Genomic DNA, 22,534 nt, shown 5'->3' on the forward strand with positions numbered 1-22,534 from the left:
GGAGAAGGCAGGTTCCACTGGTCAAGATATTTCGCCAATCCCTACTGACTGTACAGAAACTAATAAAGCTCGACAAAATGAAATACTTGCTTAAAGGAACTCAGAATGTAGTAGCAAAGGTATTCCTGAGCGTGAAAGGCTCCAAAAGAAGTTTCTCCTTTCACGCCAGTTACATAAGCATTATCACTGGACTGCAGAAAAGCAAAATCATATGCAATATAGCGCCAGTCAAAGAGGTAAACGCATTCCAGCCACCCAGAACTTTTCTGTAGAATATATATTATGGCAGGAATTGTTGCATGGTATTGAACGCAATACATTACCCTCCATCCTCAACTTTACCTCAAATAAGATACGTAATTAAACAGAACCAGATAGGCTGATACAACAGAAAGAATACACATTATCTGAAGCAAAAATACAAATGTTCAAAGAAATTATATCGGAGTACAAGAAACTTCACTAACTTGGATATAACAACTGACCACAGAAGTACAAACTCCAGAATGTTACTGCTACAGCTTACGATAAATCGCCGCCGCTCTGTTGCCACAAATTAATGATATCAGTAGCCTGATTAAGAAGAATAATCATCTGCTTCTGTGAAATCCAAGGTTTGCTTTCAAGTAAGACCTTAAGCTCCTCCCACGCATCTTTCCTTGGCCAAAAGTAGTAGGAACTCAATGGAATTGTGCCATGGCCAGGTATCATTTGATCTAGTGCAATCCCAATGTTCTTCTCCATCCAAATAAACTTCAAGACAAGTCTGGGTTTGTCCATTGGCTTTACAACCACTCCAAGCTTCTGGATCATCCAAAAAAAATAAAAACAAATTATTCCGATAAACAGAACCGTTTAACCAAGCAAGGCTGCGTTTAAAAAAAAGGGTTAATACTATGTAAAACCCCAAACTGGTACATCTGTGACAATTTTACCCCAAACTAATTTTTTGACAACCAAAAACCCCAAACCGGTACACCTGTGACAAATTTACCCCGAACTATTTTATTGACCACCAAAAACCTCACATTGGTACACTTGTGATAATTTTACCCCGAACTAATGTTTTGACCATCAAAAACCCCAAACTGGTACACCTGTACCCCCAACTAATTTTTTAACCACTAAAAACCCTAAACTGGTACATTTGTGATAAATTTACCCTTCGTTTGTGTCCGTTAAATTGGATTAATATTACGAAAAACCACAAATTGATAAACTTGTGACAAACAGAGGGGTAAAACCCCAAATTGGTACACTCGTCAACTACCACGTGTCATCAAACTTAGCAATTTGAGAGAAATTTAACAGAAACTAACAAAGGGTAAATTTGTCACAAGTGTACTAGTTTGGGATTTTTGGTGGTCAAAAAATTAGTTCGGGGTAAAATTATTACAGATGTACCAGTTTGGGATTTTTGGTGGTCAAAAAATTAGTTCGGGCTAAAATTGTCATAGGTATACTAGTTTGGGGTTTTTTGAGGTCAAACAAATAGTTTGTGGTAAATTTGTCACAGGTGTATCAGTTTGGGGTTTTTCGTGATATTAACCAAAAAAAAAAAAAGAGAACCTAAAGATGCAAACAGACTAATAACAAACCAAATGAGCACCCCAAGTTCACAAAGGTGCAGATTGTCTTTAATTTCCCAGTCGTGTGTTCTTGGTAAGCAAAGAGAGGGTCAACGAAGCAGAAAGAACAAATTTCAACACGATGGAGATTCAGGGTGTTTAGGGTTATTTTACATTGTATAAATACAAGGTTATAATGTGTCTTATATACATGCAGTCTCCCTCTACCTACTAACTTGAACTTTTGGATTGGATATTCTTATATAGTATTAGAGCACAATCAGGAGCCTGAATCCCAACACTCCCCTATCAAACTCATTTCTTGTGGAGGATTCAAAACAACTGGCTTGTGGAAAATACTAGTCATGCCCATTTCACAACAACTGAGCTTGAGGCGTGTGATCGCAAAGGATCAGCTTACACGCGATGGGAGTGTTAATTATAATCTCACATCACTTCAATACATAGTTATAATGTGCCTTATATACATGCAGTCTCTCTCCTCCTCTTAACTAAAGTCTTTCAATTAGACATTCTAACATAGAGCTTGATAACAAACTCCAATTAATAATGCAACAAAACATAGAACAAAATCTCCATCGAGGAGATCACAATAGAAACATAAAGAAGTGCTATGACAAAGTGGGAAGTGCTGTGGCTTTGTAGCATGATGTTCTGTAGTGAACCAACAACTTTTCAAATTTTATATTTGGATGGACTCAATGCGAGACACAATAGTTGATTCATGAAATTGCATTAATCAAAGATAGACCAAAAAAAGATAGATATCTTTTTATCATGGAAAGGATTCAGGTGATTGAAGATTAATTTTATTTGTTTATGGGACTTGTAATCCGCATATCTGATCCATTTTGTGGTTTATTTGAAAATGTTTTCGACTAAGGAATTTTTAAATGTGAGGAAAGGCTAGTTGGCTTGAAGATGCGATTAAAAATTTGATTGAAGCACATAAAAGGAGAGTTGTTTATGTGATTGACAATCAAGCTACTAAGGATTCTACACATAGAATGCACATCCTAAGGAAAGTCAACATAAATGCAACAGCTAGCGGATCATAAGGAAAATTTTCAAATTCGAAGCGTACAAGGGCTGGAAATTGAAGTGGTGGAAAAGAGAAAACGGCTACGACAAAGACAGCAGCCAAAGAAGCTTACACCACTCTGATTATAACATTTATGCTTATTCATACAATTCCGAATTTCTATAGAGTATTTATTGATTACATTTTTAAGAGATTAAAATCTTGTAAAAATGAGACTAAATTTTGTACGAGAAGAATAGCATAATGCCACTGAGTGTGTTGATACAGAAGGAACAGGTTCACACTGTACTTGAGTTGTGCACAAATCAGGCTGTATTCTTACTGAAGGTGTTCAGCAAGGGAGGTAATTTTGTATTGGGGGAATTACGGAAGCAACTGCTGCTGTTGCAGGGAAAACATATTGCAACTCTTGTACTGCTCAATTGAAGTAGCAGAGTTCAGCCTTAGTTCGAGGCTCCTAGAGCTGGAAATGAGAATGCAGACATGTACAACCAAACTCTTTAAATACTTGGTTCAATCTCCTTATCCCTCCTTGTTCTCATCTACTGAATGCATCAATTGCTGCCGTAACATTACTATGTTATAATATTAACTGACTCTTGAGGAGCCATATAGTGTAACAAGTGTGAAACAATTTCAGGTGTCACGCCATTTTTATAGTAGAGGGTTTGATTCCACGGGCTCCTCTTCGCTCTTTATGCTATGATTTTCAACCAATTGATCCTCCCCTTCTTGCTTTCCATATAGAGGTATCTCAGAAAACCAAGTCCATAGTAGGTAGTAAATCCTTTCAGAAATTCACAATTGTATCAGAACTTAGCTACACCTACTTGAGATTGAGCTAATGCTTCCTCTGCATTATATCAGCTAATTCATATTAGAATGCATCTTCCCTGATCATTCCATTCCCCAAATAAGCTAAGCCCCACCACAAGAAAAACAGTCCAAGTCCCATTTATCTCCTCTTTATTCACACATCCCCATGGCCAAACAACCACACTCTCATAGGCATAAGCACAAACACAGAAAACTACCACCCACACACGTCAGAAAGAAGAAAACTCCACCTCTTTGCCCTGCGCAACTTCAGGGGAAGAGCCTGCTGCCGACGACGTCTCTTCCGCGACGACCACCGCTTCGGCGGATGCCGCCGAGACTCCGAGTCCTCTCGACCCGCGACGACCCACTTTGAGCCCGGCACTCGGGCAGTTCTTTCGCGCGGCAAAAAACGAAGCTTTGGATGGCGGCCTCAGGGCAACGTCGGAGCAGGGGAAGGACAGACGCTGCATGAGGGCGGCGTTGACCTTGGGTTCTATGGCCATGGTCAGCATTGCTTCAGATGAAACTCTGAACTTGTATCAAGCTCTGAGCGAGGGAAGTCTCAAATGGAGAGAGAGAGAGAGAGAGAGAATGAAAGCTTGGATTTTGCTGGCATTTGATGGGGAGGATAAGATGATGAATGATGATGTTCAGGAAGAGGAAGGAATTGGGCTTGTTGAGGACTGATTTGGGCTCATAATGAAAATAATTTCGGCCCAGCCCAATTGAGAAATAATTGTTCAAGTCAATTTGTAGTTTTAATCGGAGAAAATGACACAAATGATTCATGAATTTTAACTTAGTATCCAATGTGATTTCTGAACTTTAGTCCAATCTGCAATGGATCCTTAAAATTTTAATTTATTCAATTTAGTCCCTGAACTTTTGGTACATGTTCATTGTAATGCTTAAATTATATGAAAGTGTGCAATGTTGTCCTTGATCTTGAATTAATGAAAGGACTACATTGAACATTTTCATATAGTTTAGGGACTGCATTCACATTGGACAAATTAAAATTTTAGAGATCACATTGAACAAATTAAAAGTTTAGGGACTATATTGCATATTGAGCCAAATTTCATAGACCATTTGTATCATTATCCATTTTCATTGCGGAAAATATCTGCACATTTACCCCCGGTCTTTCTTCAAAATTCTTCATGGAAAAATCATATGTTTTTTTGGTAACTTCAACATGGACACACACACACACTTTACAAAATATATCCATTTCTCTCTCAATTTTTTTTTATCAATGTTATCGTCTTACTCGGTGAACTTTAATCATTCATTTTTTTCCTATTTCATCATATAATTATATTCTATTGGAGACTATTGTTGTACTTCATGTTCCACTTTTTCCATTCATTTAAATCATAACAATTATATGAGCTTCAATATTTTTACATTTGGAATTTAAAAAATAGATTTATTTTACTTTGTAAACGAAAAATTCTAACTTTTCCACTTTTTCTGCTAGTTGTTTGTTTAAAATAGTTTATTTGGTTACTGTAATATTTAAAATTAGCTAACTATACACTGTTTGTTTTGCGAAAAATAACTGATTTAAGTGATCGCTTGTATTGCTTAAAATAAATTAGCCAATGAAAATTCTTTTAATTATCGACAACAATTTAAGTAAAACATTTTTGTGGATGATGAAAATATTTTCCGTTTATTCATTTTTATAAGCAATACAAGTGATTACTGTTAGGAAAATATTTTTAAATTATTCATTTTCCGCGAAACAAAACACAAATCTAATGTTGAAGACTTTCTTATATTAATTCAAGGGGCACGGTCCGACATCGTACCTTAGAAGTTCCCATGAGTTTGATGTAGTTTTCGAAGAATTTTACTTTAACTGCTAATTACAATCCGGCCATGAACTTAGGAATTTTAATCAAAGTGAAAGGCTTAAAATATCTTCTACTTTGTTGCGATCTTCCAATTACATCCGTGATCATTAAAATGCTCAAAAAGCTGTAATTTATAGTCTTTTTCTGGGTTCATGCTAAAAATGAAGAGCATGCGTTAAACACTTGATTGATGTCAAATACTTGACATGAATTGGTTCCTCTTTCCCATTACAGACCTACATTATAAGTATATTTCCGCTTCAAAGAATAGTCGAAGCAGTAAACTACGTCGTCTTGACTCATCCCGAGTACCAACTCACAACCCCAGATGAGCTGATAAAAAGCAAGAGATTCACATTCCTGAAGTCAGCGTAAGGCAGAGAGCAATTCAAAGTCTCATGGGACATCTTAAATCAGAAATCAACAATATTTCGACGCGAGTCCACTCTTTCTTTTCACGACAATGATTCCAACATCCATAAGCCCTTCGTAATGGGTAAGAAGGATCGAGCAACAAATTACAAGACAGCCAGGAAAAGATGGACTTCCTAATCAATTGAATGTGTATTATTTCATGGAGGTCGAAAAACAGTAAGTTCCCGAAAAGTAGCTCTTCCGCACAAGGTAGGGTCATCCTCGTTTCCTCCACCAACGTTGGTCTGAGGAAGAGTAGGCGCAAATTCAAGACCAAGCTTCAACATGATACTTACCGGCCTTTTCCAGTGCCCTAAGCCACCTAACAGCAGATTCCCTCGGAACCGCACCTTCTTTAGATACGATGTCTTCGAAGGCTGACCAAACATCAGAGGGCATTTTGGTTGAAGAACCTGCGACGTAGACGGCAGCTCCCGAGTTCAACAAATTCCAGACCGTTTGGCTGTGTTCCCGTATCTTATCTTGCACGTATATCTTCTGAGGTTGGTCTCTCGAAAAAGCAACAAAAAGGCCCCCGCCCTTGGCATCAGAGAGAACCCTGTCATTTCGTGAATGATCTAACCAGAAATCTCTGTATAGAAAATCATTTTCTTCATTTCGGCAACCAAAGAAGAAAATGATGGGCGCAGTCCACATAGACCGACTTTGAATGGTTCTTTCCTCGACAAAACCACGAAATGGTGCACATCCAGTTCCAGGTCCAATGAGGATGAGAGGTAGCGATGGTGGTGGGGGAGGAAGTGAACCTTTCTGAAACCATGCCGGAATACAAGCACCTACTATGTCAAATTCAGCAATTAGCATTGCAATATGTACATTTGATACCTCCATCAATGTATTCCTGTAGAGTGTCCGTGTAAATAGTTACTCACCCTGATTAGGATCAAGATTGGCCAGCCACATTGAGCAGAGCCCAACTCGATTCCTCTTAAAAGGTGTCATCCATGACACAACATTCACAGTTAAGTGGACTTGATTAGGATGGGCTGAAGGAGAAGATGAAATGGAGAAAGCCCTTGTTTTTAATGGAGGGATCAACTGGACCAACCACTCGAGCGGCAGTTGTACGGAAGGAAAATCTTGTAATACCTATTTAAAAATGAAAGGATCACTAATGACCTGATGCATGGAAAAGATTAATATATAGCTTCTCGCAGCATATATACCTCAATGTGGCGCAACTCACTTGTACATACGAAGGATGATGTCGGTGGAGTAATTAAACAGAAAAGGAATATCATGTTCTTACAGAATGATTTGATACCATTTTGACAAAGCTAAAAACTCTCCTTTTCTTTAATGAAGCATCTAGAGGACAAATACATTTTTGAAAGGTAGGATTTCTTTCCAAATAATTCACAACAAATACAGTCTCAAAAAATTAGTTTAGTTTCGTCACCTCCAAAACAGTTCTTCGTTCTTTTTGGTTGTATTGGTATAGATCATCTCTTCCTTCAGCTGATGCAAAATATTGAAGCCTTTCCTTTTCATGTTGGGCTGCAGCAAAATAACTCATTACCTGATAGGCGGTGCTATTAGTATGAGGAAAGCAAAAAATTGTTAGGCATGCTGAGTAAAAAATCACCAGACCAAAGCCATGCAACTCTATATTTGTTCATATAAACTATCTATTTCAGCATTTCCCATGTAATATGCATCATTACTAGATAATCCTGGAGATCTGTAGGTCCTGAGACAGTAGTTCCAAATCTATGCAAGGCAACAATGTATTCACCATAGGAAGCCGCATGTGACAAAACATAGCAGGGAAGCTTGTTAAACCCCCAAAAGGGCACAACACTAATCATGCGACACGGCAATGAGTATAATTTCTCTCGACTACTTAATTTCCAGACTCAATTCATATAATCACTAAATCAAGCTCATCTGTGACTTATATGCCAATCAATTCCCCAATGCTACGGCTTTTCTTTGGTGCAGCAGCAGACATCCACCAAGTTCGGATAAAGAAATTTTGGATAAAACAACCATTGGATGGAGAAACATGGAAGACAATATGCACACCAAAATTATACTGAATTCAGGAATCAATATCTCGCAGACGAACTACTTTGCTTCCATTTTTACTTCATAAAACATTCTAGGTTTCTAGAAAGCATGCATATATAAACAATAAGTATGGCCAATTCACAAGCACAAACAGGCACAGAAAGTAGTCGATCATAATTTGATGGGTGTTTACATCATAATATTAGTAATACAAGACTCTTGCCTCGAAGAAGTAACGTCGCGGTGATGCTGATGAAATATCCATTGCCAACTCAACGAAAGTCCTTAATTTGATGGGGACTATTGAGGCACTTCTTCCATTGGCTAGAACTCGATTATCCTCTTTTCTTGGATGAACCTGAAGCATAGAAAAAAGGTTTCAAGTAGCAATTAGTAATGATGCACACATAAGGTGTATGAGAAACTATGATAACAGTTTTGCAAGAGAATGGGACTTTTCTGCCTTGATTTCTGTAATTTTCATTCTTGCAGCCATAATATAGACGTTTAAAGAAACTTTGGTTAGAATTCATTCAAGATTTAGTTATTATGGGCTTTGGTGTTCTCTAGATTATAAGGGCTTTTTTATGAGTTTTAAGTACAAGCAAAAATTATTTTACCACCAAAAATTAATTCTATCTAAACTCGGAAAAATTACGAGTTAAAAAAATGCTAATTTACATGTCGATAATTATACAATATGATAGTTTCAGGTGTTCCGGGTTAAAACAAAAGTCCAAATGCATACACCGCAAAATTTAGATCAAGTAAAAAGTGTAAAGTAAAAGTCAATCCAGACACACCCCAAGTCTAAATGGTTTATCTTTGAATTATGCTAATTTTTTATTGGAAAGTATGAACTATAGAATTATAAAGTACTCTGGTCTTTGTTTATAACATATTTCTGTAAAATCTTACTTAATAATGTGATTTTAACAACCAGAGAGAGAGAGAGACGATGGATTTGAGGGTAAATATAGAAATGAGCTTAACTAGCTTTATGAATGAGAATAGATGATAGGATTATATAATCAACTATGAGGAACAACAACTACCTGCAATTATTTTAGATATAAAAAGATTAAAAAAAAGAAAAGTAGCATATACCACTGCTCTTCAGTTGAAGCAAAATATGAAAAGCAATTAAATTATCTGAACACCAAATATACTTATTTAGCTTCTATAGCGAAAATAGCCATAAAGCATCTACTCTAGCTTCCAAAATATTAGTCCAAATGGACAAACTTTATCTTGGTCCTTCATTAGCTGTGTATATGCGGCTGCATATGCACAGAAAAAAGCATGTGATCAGAGGACAGCTAAAATCTGCTGGAAATAAATGCGTTGTAAAATCATAAAGGAGGTGAACATCCGAGCAAGAGCAGCAAAGAATATGTCCATTTTGAAGTAATGAAAAATAATCAGTCTGACTGCAATAGTTCCTACCGTAATGAATGATTCAGGGTCCAAATGACAATGCTCCAAGAAAGCATCTACCGCCTCAGGATCTTGACCAGGAAGAATTTCTAAAACATCACCTACATCATATTCAATAGCCTGAAAATTCATTATTACACATTATACAAAAAAGGGAAAACCAATCTCCAAAACTCTTTGAACAGTATATTTAAACATCTTACAGATGACTCAAAGTTAAATTCGAGGTGACGCACATCCTTTCCACAGCCTGCCTTAGTCAAGCAATGATTTTTTACCTACTCAGGAAAAGAAGAAAAAAGAACCAATCAAGATTTTTTACTTTTCTAATCCAAATTCAGCTCCACAGCATACAGCATTCAAGTGTTTTAAATTCCTTCTCACTCATTAAGCGCATCCCTAATGCATTTCACTTGAAAATAAATATAAAATTAGATTCAGCAGATTTGCTAAATGAATATGATTGGTAGGGAAACTTTGGCTTCTCAGTATATTAGATTATTTGCTTTTGATTACCCATCCTCCCCACTTCTAAAAGTACTGAACTCACACTCAATGGAATTAAGACAAAGTTATAGCGTATGTTTAATGACAAAATCAACCATATTTTGAAAGCAAAGGGCTGAAATTGCATATTGTCCACTGGCTATGTCATATAAGTCGTAGATTACCAATTTAAGAAAGCAATCCGGTCTTGTTTGGCGACCAGAGAATCTTCCAGGAGACATAGAGCGAGCCTTCTCGATTTCAATCTCTGTGCATGACAAGCCAGAAAAATTGAAAAAGAAAAATAGTCAAAATGACAATGCAGCCTGAACATATTCATACAGATAAATTGGATAAACTTATTGGATAAACTACTCAGCGACCTTGTCTTTTGCACCATACGATCTCCATTTAGTAAGGACAATGGAGAAGCATGCATACTAACACTCTCAATACCCCAACTTAGCAAGAAAACCACTTCAAGTTCTCACAATAGATTGATCCACTGACACCAGTACGTTTTTTGGCTAAGCTTGAATTTTTTTACCCTAGATTCACACCATGTGTATACCCTATATCAATACATGCTACTGCTAGACAGATCAAATTACCTGAACCAAATAAATATTGCGGATTCACTTCATCAGCAGCATGGTATCTGATTTGAACCTTTGGTAGATCCAGAAATTTCTCATCTGATATCACATAATCTGGACCATCAGGAAATAACTTTGGATTCTTCTGATTTAACATTCTCCACAAGGATGACAACCAAGGGTCCAGAGCACCTTCATACCTTGAATTACAAATCACTATGTTGGTTACTTGGCTTCTTTGGATTTTGACCTTATCTTAAGGTAAAAGACTCCAGCATGAAGAATTAACTACCATGAAACTCCAATGAAGCGCGAAAGCAACAATTGTGAATAAAAGTATAGCGCAAAAAAGAGGGATTTTAAGTTACGCCCAGGAATAAAAGCATTCCTTAAACATGACAAAATATCGGTTATAAAACAAAACCAAATAAAACTATTAAAATCAGTTGACAAAGGGTCCTGTTTCATGGAGGCATAAGCTACGCATAAAACTGGATGCTAAATTTCCAGAACTAATCAACCAAGTTAGTTCAAAACTAAATGAAAAACTATGAAGATATACTTACTTTCCTTTGATGGTGTATCTAAAGTTTTATGATTGGAAATGAAACGGTAACTACACAAGTAACATATAGACGAGTTTTCATAGAAATGAGAGAGCATATAATACGACCAGACACGACAAAGAAATACATGCCACCAAACTTAACCATCCTCATAAACGGTAAGATCAGCTCCACAAGCACGAGCCAGAAACACCAATGATTTCACATAGTCACTTGGTCACATTTCATAATACTAGCCAGAACTTCGAAGCTGCATTCGGAGGGAAAAAATGTCATTTGATAGATTACCAAGACCATAGTTTGCAAAGCAAGGTTTCTCCATTTTATTGTGTGAGAACTAGACATAACAATTTTTAACTAAGGATTTAGTTTATAGTACCATGACATACCCTGAAGGATGCTGGTCATCCCCTAAACCTCTTTCAACAATGGCCTGCGCTCCAAGATCCGAAAGTCTCTTATCAAGTTTTTTGGCAACAAACTGCAGTCATCAGTCATGAAGATGAAGATAAGTTCCTCTGGCTGAAGTAACTGTGAGGGAGAAAAAAATATTGCAACAAATGGTATGATTTAACAAAGTAGCACTGAAAGCATGGATGAATATCCAGGAGACACCCAGGCACTTAAACTTGAAGGAAGCCGAATTATTCAAGGAGAGGAGATAAATGGGCTGAGAGAAGTGGTTAGCAAGACACGTTTCAACTAAAGAGTAATAAAAAAGATGAAGTCTGGGAAGAATTTAAGCTAAATTACAATGAAAATATTGAACTTGGCACATTACCTATTATGCTTAAAGTATATGCAACATTACTTGATTCCACGAAAAAGGAAATTGCTAAAACAGTCGCTTACAATTCCTGTGGAAAGAAAAATACCAGCAAATGGCACCATAAAAAGTCAAAAGAAATCTACTCTAAGCACTTCCTTTGAACTACAGTTCTACAAAACTCAAGGAACATATAAAAATATGGATTTTAACACACTCAGAATACCTAACGGTAAAATTTATAGACGCCAAATAATCCCCACAAAAAATGTTGGCACGTACATCTAAGGCATCAAATTGCTGTTATGCAACTATGATTTTTAGAAAGATGGTGCTGGGCCTCGAAAGCAGAAGTAGCAACAGACCCTAAATGCTTTGAAGATCAACTTCAATTACAAGCAAGTTTGCTTTGCTGGGCATAAATGCATCCCAGGACTTCAAACAGATCATGATCCTATTACACGAAATTCAATCACTTCTATTCTCCGTAGAATAAGCACAGAAGCAGCAGTTGCATGACAGTGGAAGTCAGTTCTAGAATGTTCGATGCCATCACTAAACATATGCCAATCTCATGAGAAAGCAGCGAAAACATGATTACATTGTATTTCTGGTAACCAGAATCACCTAACCCAAACACGGCATAACGCAGTCCCTCTAACCAATGCCGGTTCAGGTTTCTCTGCAGCAGAAACCTCCAAAATACCTGTTTTTTTACAAAACAAGGGCATATCAGGAGCTACAAACGCTAACCAATCCAATCACCACAGCATCTTGAAATCCAAACAGCCTCCAAATTTCAACACAAAACCCTAAACCAACCTTCATGAAATCTGGCGGATCCCCCTGGCCCGTCGTAGAAACCACGAACACGACAGTGTCCTCGAGAGGCAACAAACTCTGCCACGCATAAAAGCAAACACAAACTCGCATGAGCTAACGCATCGCCCCCGAATAACATGACTATTGCAAAATAATAAAGGCATCACTAGTTCCCGAACGAATATCAAACACCCAATGCAAGTGCGAGAGACCGATTCAAGACTCACGGCGTCATATTCGTCCATGGAAAGGAGCGAAGCGGGGCAGCCTCTGCGCTCGGCCTCGCGGCCGATGCGCTCCGCCGCGTCCACGGCGTTTCCGGTCTGAGTCGCGTACAGGATCAGAAGCTTCCTGGATTCGGTCTCCGTCATGGCTCCTGGAAGGGGGGGAACGGATCGACGCGACCCCTCAGAAGCGAGATTCGGGTCACAACGAGCGGCGAGCGACTGCAATTCGGAGCCGGAGACGATCAGCTGAACCCCCGACGGCGAGACTCGCGGCCGGCCGGCGACCGCCGAGCGATCTCGCTTTCTTCTCCGGCGAGCTCGAGCGGTTTTGGGTTTTGGAGTTTCCAGAGGAGTGGAGGCAGGAACAGAGAAGAAAGGCCAGAAATAACATCGGAATGACCTAAATACCCCTAAAATAATAGCAGATATACAACACAATTACGTCATATTTATTTTCTATTTTGATAATTTATTTACGATTGTAATAAAAAAAATGAACCACGTAATATGTGATTATGCTAAGATAGATAATATATAACAATAACTACTACTTTAATAGCCAATCATGAGTGTAGTAGTGTCCTATATATATTATCGAAATATTGCAATTTAACGCATAGATTTGTATCAATTACGTAAAAATTAACGTGTTATTATGATTTAAACATAAAATTTGATCATGTTGGATGAATATTATTAGTTATGTAATTAATTGTATGATTGAAATTATAATTGTTGAACGGGTACTTATTGATATAATTTAATATTGAGGTAATCATCTTATTGTAAATAATATTATACTAAGCTATGGGAATTTACATAATCGTACCTAATAGAAAGCAACTAAGTGTTATGCTAATTATAACATCATGAATAATTTTCAATAAAATAAGTACTTATGTATTGTCATGATAACATAATTATCATGATATCAATTATTTACTTAGTCATTAGTATTTTATTTATTTAATCATATAATAGGTGATTAAGTCAAAATAATCAAAATCTGGGTAGCTTTATATAAAAAAACGGTATCATGCTAGTAATTAATAGAAATTTTAATTAAAATTAGAGGAAATTACACAAAATACCTAAACTTTTTGGGGCAGTACACCTCCGCTCTCGAACTTTCAACTGCTACACAATGCCCCCTTGAACTTTCATTTTACTACTGTGTTTAACCCTTCGTTATTTTTCCGTTAGCATGTGGAATGCACGTGACTTTTATGGGCTTAAAGTATATTTTCATCTCATATTTAAAAGAAATCTCTCTTTTTAACATCATTGATGTAAGAAATGATTAAAATATAGAAGATGGGAGCATACTAAATTAACTAGATACTAACAATAGATAAAGTAAAATTCTATAGTTGTATTAAACGAAATTTGATAAATATAGTCACTTGAATAGAACTAAATACGATCTTCCAAGAAAACGTATAAACACAAATCAAATGAAAAGGAAAAAGGCCTAAAAAACATGAAGGTCAATGACAAAATTTGTTTAGTCATTATGTATATTTAAATAGTTAATTAATGTAAAAAGTGATTGATTAATAACAATATTTTAAAAAAATTATAAAAGGAAATGATCTCCTCAACTCATAAAAAAAATTAATCGAAAACTAAGCTTATTTTTAAATTTTTTCTATTGATCAACCATTTTTTTTTTTGCAGTGATAAACCATTTACATAATCATTCATAGTCCAATTTTTGTTACTTGACCTTTTTGTTATTGACGGTTATTTTCCTTTCAATTAATTGAGTTTCTTTTTCTTGAAATATTTGAGTTCTATTAATATTTTCATCCCTTTATAACATTCATATTAAATTACTATTGATATCTATTTTTTTGTTATTAATAATTTAATTATATTATTTTTCTCGATTTTCTTTATTTTTTTTATGTTTACAGAAATCAAGGATAAAAAAGAGATTTCTATAAAAAAAAATGAGATTAAATAACACATTTACACTTTAAAAGTCATATGCATTGCGTATGCTAGCAAAAAATATCATAGAAGATCAATGGCTATAACCAAATCAAAACATGGGGCAATATGTTCTTGTTAGAAGTTTAGGGACGAGCAGGTACAATATAACTATCACACGGGGTTCCATGTAATAGCTATTACAGCTTCTCTAATAGCTGCCACTACGAGAAAACAATCAACCGGACCTGAAATGTAATAGTGATTACTGCAACCAAATGTAATATTAGAGGTTGGGAATTTACATATGAATTGGAGTATGGAGTTTGGCTCCCACGTATAAGTCCATGATTTCATAAGGATATCTTATGAGCAAAATTCAACTATTTGATGCAATCATCGTCTTTATAAATATCGTGGACACATAATTTTTCATCGAACATTTTATAAAGATTTGACCCGCTTTTAACGGAAATAGAACTCCATTAGCAATTCAATGTAAGGGTATAAGTGTGCTGTACTCATCAAGAGATTACCAACAAAATAGATTTGCCCAAATCAAACGGCCAATTCTCAAGATATCGAAACTTTTAACCACGATTATTCGTTCTTGAGGAGTTGGGAATTTTGTGATTTAACCCGATCAACTAAATTCTATCCAACACACGAGATTTATGATGCTGCAAGAGTCATGTCGATAAAATATTTAACGAAGAAAATGTCATAAACTTTTAGTACAATTGTCCATTCGACCCAATCACTGAAAATCCGCTACTTGTCACGTTTCGAAAACTAGACTGCATTTTTGAAAAGTTTAGAAACGGAAAAAGATTTGACAATGTTGAATGGAAAAAGACATGCTTAGTCAAAATTTTGGTCAATTTTGAAAGGGATAAGTGTAGTAGAAATCCCAAAATTTGTCATAAAAGTGCAATTAAATCCTAAATTTTTCAAAAAGTGTAATCAAGTCCTAAAATTTGTTATGAAAGTGCAATTGAGTTCTAAAACTTTCAAAATGTGTAATCAAGTCTTAAAACTTGTTACGAAAATGCAATTGAGTCCTAAAACTTTCAAATAGTGCAATCAAGTCATAATACTTGTTAAGTTTGTTCAATCAAGTCCTTCTATTAACGACGTTCAACTTGACAAACAGAAAATACTAATAAATTTTACGATTTGATTGCACTAACTTGATAAGTTTTAGGATTTGATTGCACTTTTTGAAAGTTTTATGACTCAATTGCACTTTTGTGATAAGTTTTGAGACTTGATTGCACTTTTTGAAATTGTAGGGCTCAATTGTACTTTTGTGATAAGATTTAGGGCTTCCAGTGTACTTATCCTATTTTTAAAAATACATGTATGATTCCACATAAAAAGAAGAAGAGAAATCGATGCTGGTGATAGGTGGCGGCATGTCCAATGGGCAGGCACCTTGTGTTGCACTGGGCATCGAGTTGCATTTGCCAGTGCTGGGTCGGCGAGCCAGCCGCTAAGCAGCATGGCCTCTTTCGACACTGCACAATAGCGATGGAACGTTTTGACCAAAAAAAAAGCGATGGAACGACGCCCTAGCGGACCGTTTTTGTTTATGCATGGGCCCAATATTGTGGCCCATTGTTCGACTGATGTCGTTCAGTGGGCCTGTTACACTGTGTTAGGCCCATTTGGCCTTTCGGCGAGGCCTGCAAAGCCTATTTTGAGGCTCTTGTGGGCTTGTGCAGTATTTCCCTTATGCTTTAAAAGCACGATAATTAGGGGTGCGGAAATCATTTCAAATTCAAGGTAAGTTCATTCCTCATTTGCTCATTTCTGATTTCTCTCCATCTTCAAGTTATTAATCTTCCTTAATATCGTCCTAATGCTGGAAATAAATTAGAAAATTTAGCCTCCGTTCGTTTCGTGGGAAATGTGAGGTTTCCAGAAAATGTTTTTTATGAAGCCATTTTTCATGAAAATGACAATATTTTCCGGTATTTGGCTGAAACCTAAAAATAAAATGGAAAATATTTTCCGTTGTTTGGTATCCGATTTGATTTTCTAGGGAATATTACCAAAAAATTCGATTTTTTTTAATTATTTTAATAATTAAATTACTTTTCTTTCTTTTTTTTTTCCTTCTTCCTTGGCCGGCCACGGCAATGGCTGGCCGCCAGCCATTGGCGAGGTCGAGCCTCATCACAGGTCGGCGAGGTCGAGCCTTGTTAGCTTGTGGTGAGGTCGAGCTTGCTCAAGGTTGGAAAGCTAGGCGAGGCTGCCTTGCCCGAGGTCGCCAGAGGTTGCCATAGGTTGGCAAGGCCCTGGTGACCTCAGCCTCGCCCAGCTAGCCGGATTTGGCGAGGCTTGAGCTCGCCCAAGGCTAATCGGGTGATCTTGGGCCTTGCTAGATCCGTTGAGCTGGGCGAGGCTCAAGCCTTACCTGAGGTTGCCAGACATCGATGAGGCTCCGGCGACCTCGAGCGAGGCTCGAGCTCGCCTGTGGCCGGTTGCCGGTCGAGGAAGAAGGAAAAAAAAGAGAAAAAAAAGAAAAAAGAAAAAAATTTAAAAATCGATTTTAAAAAAATAAAAGAACATTGTATTATTTGAAAGAAAATGCAATGAAAGAAGAAATGGAAAATGTTTTCTGCTTTCTAAAAAGCAAAAAATATTTTCCTCACTTTTGAATGTGTTTTTTTCACTTATGAAAAATGTTTTCCATGACTAGTTTATTTTCTGCGAAACGAACGCCAGAAAATAGGGAAAACATTTTTCTGGAAGTTGTTTTCCTTGAAACGAACGGAACCTTAGTAAATGCAGTTAGTAGTACTGTACTGGATCCCGAACAGACTTTTCTTAAGTGAATATAGGTTGCTATTATGCTCAAATAATGCATATATCCCGAAAAACACAAAAAAATATGGGCTTATATGTTTGGTTTTTTCAGTGGGGATTGGCTTGGAAACGAGGAGTGACTGAGTGACAGAAGAAAGGCCCGAATGGCCGAAACGAATCCATCACACGGAAATGAAAACAACTCCATGGTTTGGCTAGTTGGCCTATCATAAGATTTGATCATTAAAAACCAACTAAAAGTTGAAAAGTAAGCAAACCCTGAAAAACCAAGTATATCACACAAGAGTAACCAAACACTAATACTAGAAACCATCCACATGGAATTTGGCGTGGTGATCAAATGGTCACTTGTCCTTCACGAGGTCATGAGTTCGATTTACATTGTAAATAAATCATTGATCATGTTGAAAATATGTCTCGAGTTTGAGCCTGAAGCAAAAATCTGAATATTTTGAATTGATATTTTGCGGACGTCCGAAATTGAGCAAAAAGGAAATATTGGAAATTTACTTTCCAAATATGTGCTGGAGTCGGCCAAAAGAAAAGTGAAGAGAACAGTCAAACATTGGATTTTTTGGTGACCGAATTCCACTTGATTTAGTTTCCTTCTCCAGTACGCGTGGCTATCTTTGACCGTATTATGCTCTTCTTCAGGCGGTGGACATATATATTTATAGCTTATACGTTGGTTTTCAAGGTAGAGCTGTTGTTGATGATTCGCTTGAAGCGCCGTTTTGAGTGCTTGATAGTGGAGCAGTTGGCGTGCTTTGCTGTGCGAAGAGGTGCAGAGGGACTCCATCGTGGGGCTTCGAAGTTCAGATAATTACATTCGTGTGCTAGTGTTCTTTAGCGATTAAATCTTGTGATAAGATTTGTGTATAATTCCTTCGCGAGATTGAGAGATTATTTCGTGAGGAATTGTTGAGGCTAAACACTGCGTGAATTATTGGGTGTAATTGGGTCTTGGGAAACACTTAGAGTGTTTGAATGACTCGAGTGTGGTTGTAATCTCCGTTGTATCGCTTAATCTATAGTGGAATTCCGTGCTGCTCTCCCCGTGGACGTAGATGACTACAACCGAACCACGTAAATCTGGTGTCCGATTTACTTTTCTTATTCTATCAAATTTATTGTTCGACCGCTTGGCTTCCGCAACAATTGGTATCAAAGCCAGGCTTGGCTAAAGGAAGGCATAGTGAGACGTCGCACTAATGCCATTGAACCACAACAGGTTGCAGAGTTGATGAGTAAAACATTACTAGAGACGGCCCATAAAATGCTCTCTAGTGCTGGTATGGCTAGGAAATTCTTGGCAGATACGCTTAGTACGATAAGCTACATGAAGAATAGATCCCCATCGACTGCGATTGGATGTTAGACTCCTGAAGAAGTGTGATCAGGTAACGTTGCTGATTATTCTGCTCTTAGAATATTTGGTTGTCCATGTTATGTTCGAGTTAGTGATGGTAAACTCGATGTAAGGACAAGAAAGTGCATATTCCTAGGTTATGCATAAGGTGAGCGGGCTATCGGTTTTGGTACCCGGAATTAAATTCACCTGTTATCAGTAGAGAAGTTATATTTGACAAGTCTCCAGTGCTTCTAGCTAGGAGTGTTAATAGCAGTGTTTATACGGATCTGGACGGTGTTCAGCTTGAGGTGGAGTTGCAACTAGAAACTCTTGAGGTAGTGGGTACTAGCGAACTAATCGACACAGATGGTGCTTGTAGTGAGGTGGAGCCTATATAATCGACGGTTGTTGTAACTGCTGATATTGACAAGGTGCGTATTCGATCTTCAAACAGATATGAATGCAACGATGGTTTTGCTTTATCTGCGGTTGAGGAGGTTGTGTCGAAAAATCCTTGTGGAGCAGTTAAAGATGCATGTGGAGTTGGTGTTCTGATTAGGTCCACGGTTATGACAAAGTTCAAGCGAGGCTTGAACTTGAAAGAAGTCTGTGGCGGTTGAGCCCATTGGGGTTGTGGGAGAGTAGTAGCGAAGTTCTGACGAAGCGATTGTTACTTGGCTCAAACGTCGAGTCAAGGTGGAGATTATTGAAAATATGTCTCGAGTTTGAGCCCGAAGCAAAAATCTGAATATTTTGAATTGATATTTTGCGAACGTCCGAAATTGAGCAAAAAGGAAATATTGGAAATTTACTTTCCAAATATGTGCTGGAGTCGGCCAAAAGAAAAGTGAAGAGAAAAGTCAAACATTGGATTTTTTGGTGACCGAATTCCACTTGATTTAGTTTCCTTCTCCAGTACGCGTGGCTATCTTTGACCGTATTATGCTCTTCTTCAGGCGGTGGACATATATATATTTATAGCTTATACGTTGGTTTTCAAGGTAGAGCTGTTGTTGATGATTCGCTTGAAGCGCCGTTTTGAGTGCTTGATAGTGGAGCAGTTGGCGTGCTTTGCTGTGCGAAGAGGTGCAGAGGGACTCCATCGTGGGGCTTCGAAGTTCGGATAATTACATTCGTGTGCTAGTGTTCTTTAGCGATTAAATCTTGTGATAAGATTTGTGTATAATTCCTTCGCGAGATTGAGAGATTATTTCGTGAGGAATTGTTGAGGCTAAACACTGCGTGAATTATTGGGTGTAATTGGGTCTTGGGAAACACTTAGAGTGTTTGAATGACTCGAGTGTGGTTGTAATCTCCGTTGTATCGCTTAATCTATAGTGGAATTCCGTGCTGCTCTCCCCGTGGACGTAGATGACTACAACCGAACCACGTAAATCTGGTGTCCGATTTACTTTTCTTATTCTATCAAATTTATTGTTCGACCGCTTGGCTTCCGCAACAATTGGTATCAAAGCCAGGCTTGGCTGAAGGAAGGCATAGTGAGACGTCGCACTAATGCCATTGAACCACAACAGGTTGCAGAGTTGATGAGTAAAACATTACTAGAGACGGCCCATAAAATGCTCTCTAGTGCTGGTATGGCTAGGAAATTCTTGGCAGATACGCTTAGTACGATAAGCTACATGAAGAATAGATCCCCATCGACTGCGATTGGATGTTAGACTCCTGAAGAAGTGTGATCAGGTAACGTTGCTGATTATTCTGCTCTTAGAATATTTGGTTGTCCATGTTATGTTCGAGTTAGTGATGGTAAACTCGATGTAAGGACAAGAAAGTGCATGTTCCTAGGTTATGCATAAGGTGAGCGGGCTATCGGTTTTGGTACCCGGAATTAAATTCACCTGTTATCAGTAGAGAAGTTATATTTGACAAGTCTCCAGTGCTTCTAGCTAGGAGTGTTAATAGCAGTGTTTATACGGATCTGGACGGTGTTCAGCTTGAGGTGGAGTTGCAACTAGAAACTCTTGAGGTAGTGGGTACTAGCGAACTAATCGACACAGATGGTGCTTGTAGTGAGGTGGAGCCTATATAATCGACGGTTGTTGTAACTGCTGATATTGACAAGGTGCGTATTCGATCTTCAAACAGATATGAATGCAACGATGGTTTTGCTTTATCTGCGGTTGAGGAGGTTGTGTCGAAAAATCCTTGTGGAGCAGTTAAAGATGCATGTGGAGTTGGTGTTCTGATTAGGTCCACGGTTATGACAAAGTTCAAGCGAGGCTTGGACTTGAAAGAAGTCTGTGGCGGTTGAGCCCATTGGGGTTGTGGGAGAGTAGTAGCGAAGTTCTGACGAAGCGATTGTTAATTGGCTCAAACGTCGAGTCAAGGTGGAGATTATTGAAAATATGTCTCGAGTTTGAGCCCGAAGCAAAAATCTGAATATTTTGAATTGATATTTTGCGAACGTCCGAAATTGAGCAAAAAGGAAATATTGGAAATTTACTTTCCAAATATGTGCTGGAGTCGGCCAAAAGAAAAGTGAAGAGAAAAGTCAAACATTGGATTTTTTGGTGACCGAATTCCACTTGATTTAGTTTCCTTCTCCAGTACGCGTGGCTATCTTTGACCGTATTATGCTCTTCTTCAGGCGGTGGACATATATATATTTATAGCTTATACGTTAGTTTTCAAGGTAGAGCTGTTGTTGATGATTCGCTTGAAGCACCGTTTTGAGTGCTTGATAGTGGAGCAGTGGGCGTGCTTTGCTGTGCGAAGAGGTGCAGAGGGACTCCATCGTGGGGCTTCGAAGTTCAGATAATTACATTCGTGTGCTAGTGTTCTTTAGCGATTAAATCTTGTGATAAGATTTGTGTAGAATTCCTTCGCGAGATTGAGAGATTATTTCGTGAGGAATTGTTGGGGCTAAACACTGCGTGAGTTATTGGGTGTAATTGGGTCTTGGGAAACACTTAGAGTGTTTGAGTGACTCGAGTGTGGTTGTAATCTCCGTTGTATCGCTTAATCTATAGTGGAATTCCGTACTGCTCTCCCCGTGGACGTAGGTCACTACGACCGAACTATGTAAATCTAGTGTCCGATTTACTTTTCTTATTCTGTCAAATTTATTGTTCGATCGCTTGGCTTCCGCAACAGAACGGCCCCCGATGCTTCGCCTAGTGGCGACTTGTCTCGTGCTATTGAGCTGGATGAATTCTCAAATACGGAAGACCTTGGCAGTGAGTTATGTGGCTCGATGATGGTCGAGAGACTTTTTCACTACTGGCATCTTGATCGGGCTACTTGCCGACCTCAAACCAATAGGTTGCTGGTGGCAGAATAGCAATGATTCAATATGAACATTTCGTAATGGATGCAGGACCCTTATATTAGTATCTAGAGAGTGTTGCTGGTGTCGGCCACCCCTCCTCTTCTTTTAACTTATCAAACTTGTTTCTCTGCTCAGAAACTCGTTCAAGGAATAGAAACTGAAAAATCTATCTTTGGCCATAAATGGTTCCCAGGAACTATATGGTTATCATTCACGCACCCTAAAACAACCGTGCTTGGGAGGGATGCAGCAACCACCTTGCGACGGTCATTAACCGTTGCGCAATTGCTCTTTCTTTCTTTAAACCAGAAGGAACTTTGTTCATCCATTCCTTTTTATGTTTCATATATTTTTTTAACAGAGCTTGATAATTTTATCCTAACATAGATCTCGAGAAAGTTATTTGGCATCCAAACTTTTTTTCGCTAAAAATTTGGCATCCAAACTTCTTTGGCTTGAAGTGCGCCACA

At 37.9% G+C, this 22,534-nt stretch overlaps 2 protein-coding genes across 8 annotated transcripts; both read right to left on the bottom strand.

Annotated features, from left to right (window-relative positions):
• Positions 1-249: 249 nt before the first annotated feature.
• Positions 250-4,075, bottom strand: LOC115674099 (30S ribosomal protein 3, chloroplastic-like). Its single transcript, XM_030596431.2, has 2 exons — positions 3,699-4,075; positions 250-804 (listed from the first exon to the last, which is right to left on the bottom strand). The coding sequence occupies exons 1-2, from the start codon at positions 3,960-3,962 to the stop codon at positions 523-525; spliced, it is 546 nt and encodes a 181-aa protein (XP_030452291.2). The 5' UTR covers positions 3,963-4,075; the 3' UTR covers positions 250-522.
• A 1,622-nt stretch (positions 4,076-5,697) lies between these two features.
• LOC115674067 (NADPH-dependent diflavin oxidoreductase 1) lies at positions 5,698-13,034 on the bottom strand. 7 transcript variants are annotated; one of them, XM_056320037.1, is made up of 12 exons: positions 12,658-13,034; positions 12,431-12,508; positions 12,210-12,314; positions 11,232-11,323; positions 10,292-10,476; positions 9,866-9,948; positions 9,398-9,472; positions 9,204-9,314; positions 7,991-8,115; positions 7,147-7,276; positions 6,620-6,836; positions 5,698-6,526 (listed from the first exon to the last, which is right to left on the bottom strand). In XM_056320037.1, the coding sequence occupies exons 1-12, from the start codon at positions 12,799-12,801 to the stop codon at positions 5,994-5,996; spliced, it is 1,878 nt and encodes a 625-aa protein (XP_056176012.1). In that variant the 5' UTR covers positions 12,802-13,034; the 3' UTR covers positions 5,698-5,993. The 7 variants fall into 7 exon arrangements, with proteins under 7 accessions (XP_056176012.1, XP_056176011.1, XP_056176013.1 ...); XM_056320036.1 differs by having other exon boundaries at positions 7,147-7,266; positions 7,981-8,115; XM_056320038.1 differs by having other exon boundaries at positions 5,698-6,523; positions 7,147-7,266; positions 7,981-8,115; positions 12,658-13,032.
• Between the last annotated feature and the right edge of the window lie 9,500 nt (positions 13,035-22,534).

Source organism: Syzygium oleosum, unplaced genomic scaffold (genome assembly GCF_021117445.2).
Source record: "Syzygium oleosum isolate NSW1041296 unplaced genomic scaffold, Sole_v2.1 Sole_v2.19, whole genome shotgun sequence".
Taxonomy (NCBI): Eukaryota; Viridiplantae; Streptophyta; class Magnoliopsida; order Myrtales; family Myrtaceae; genus Syzygium; species Syzygium oleosum.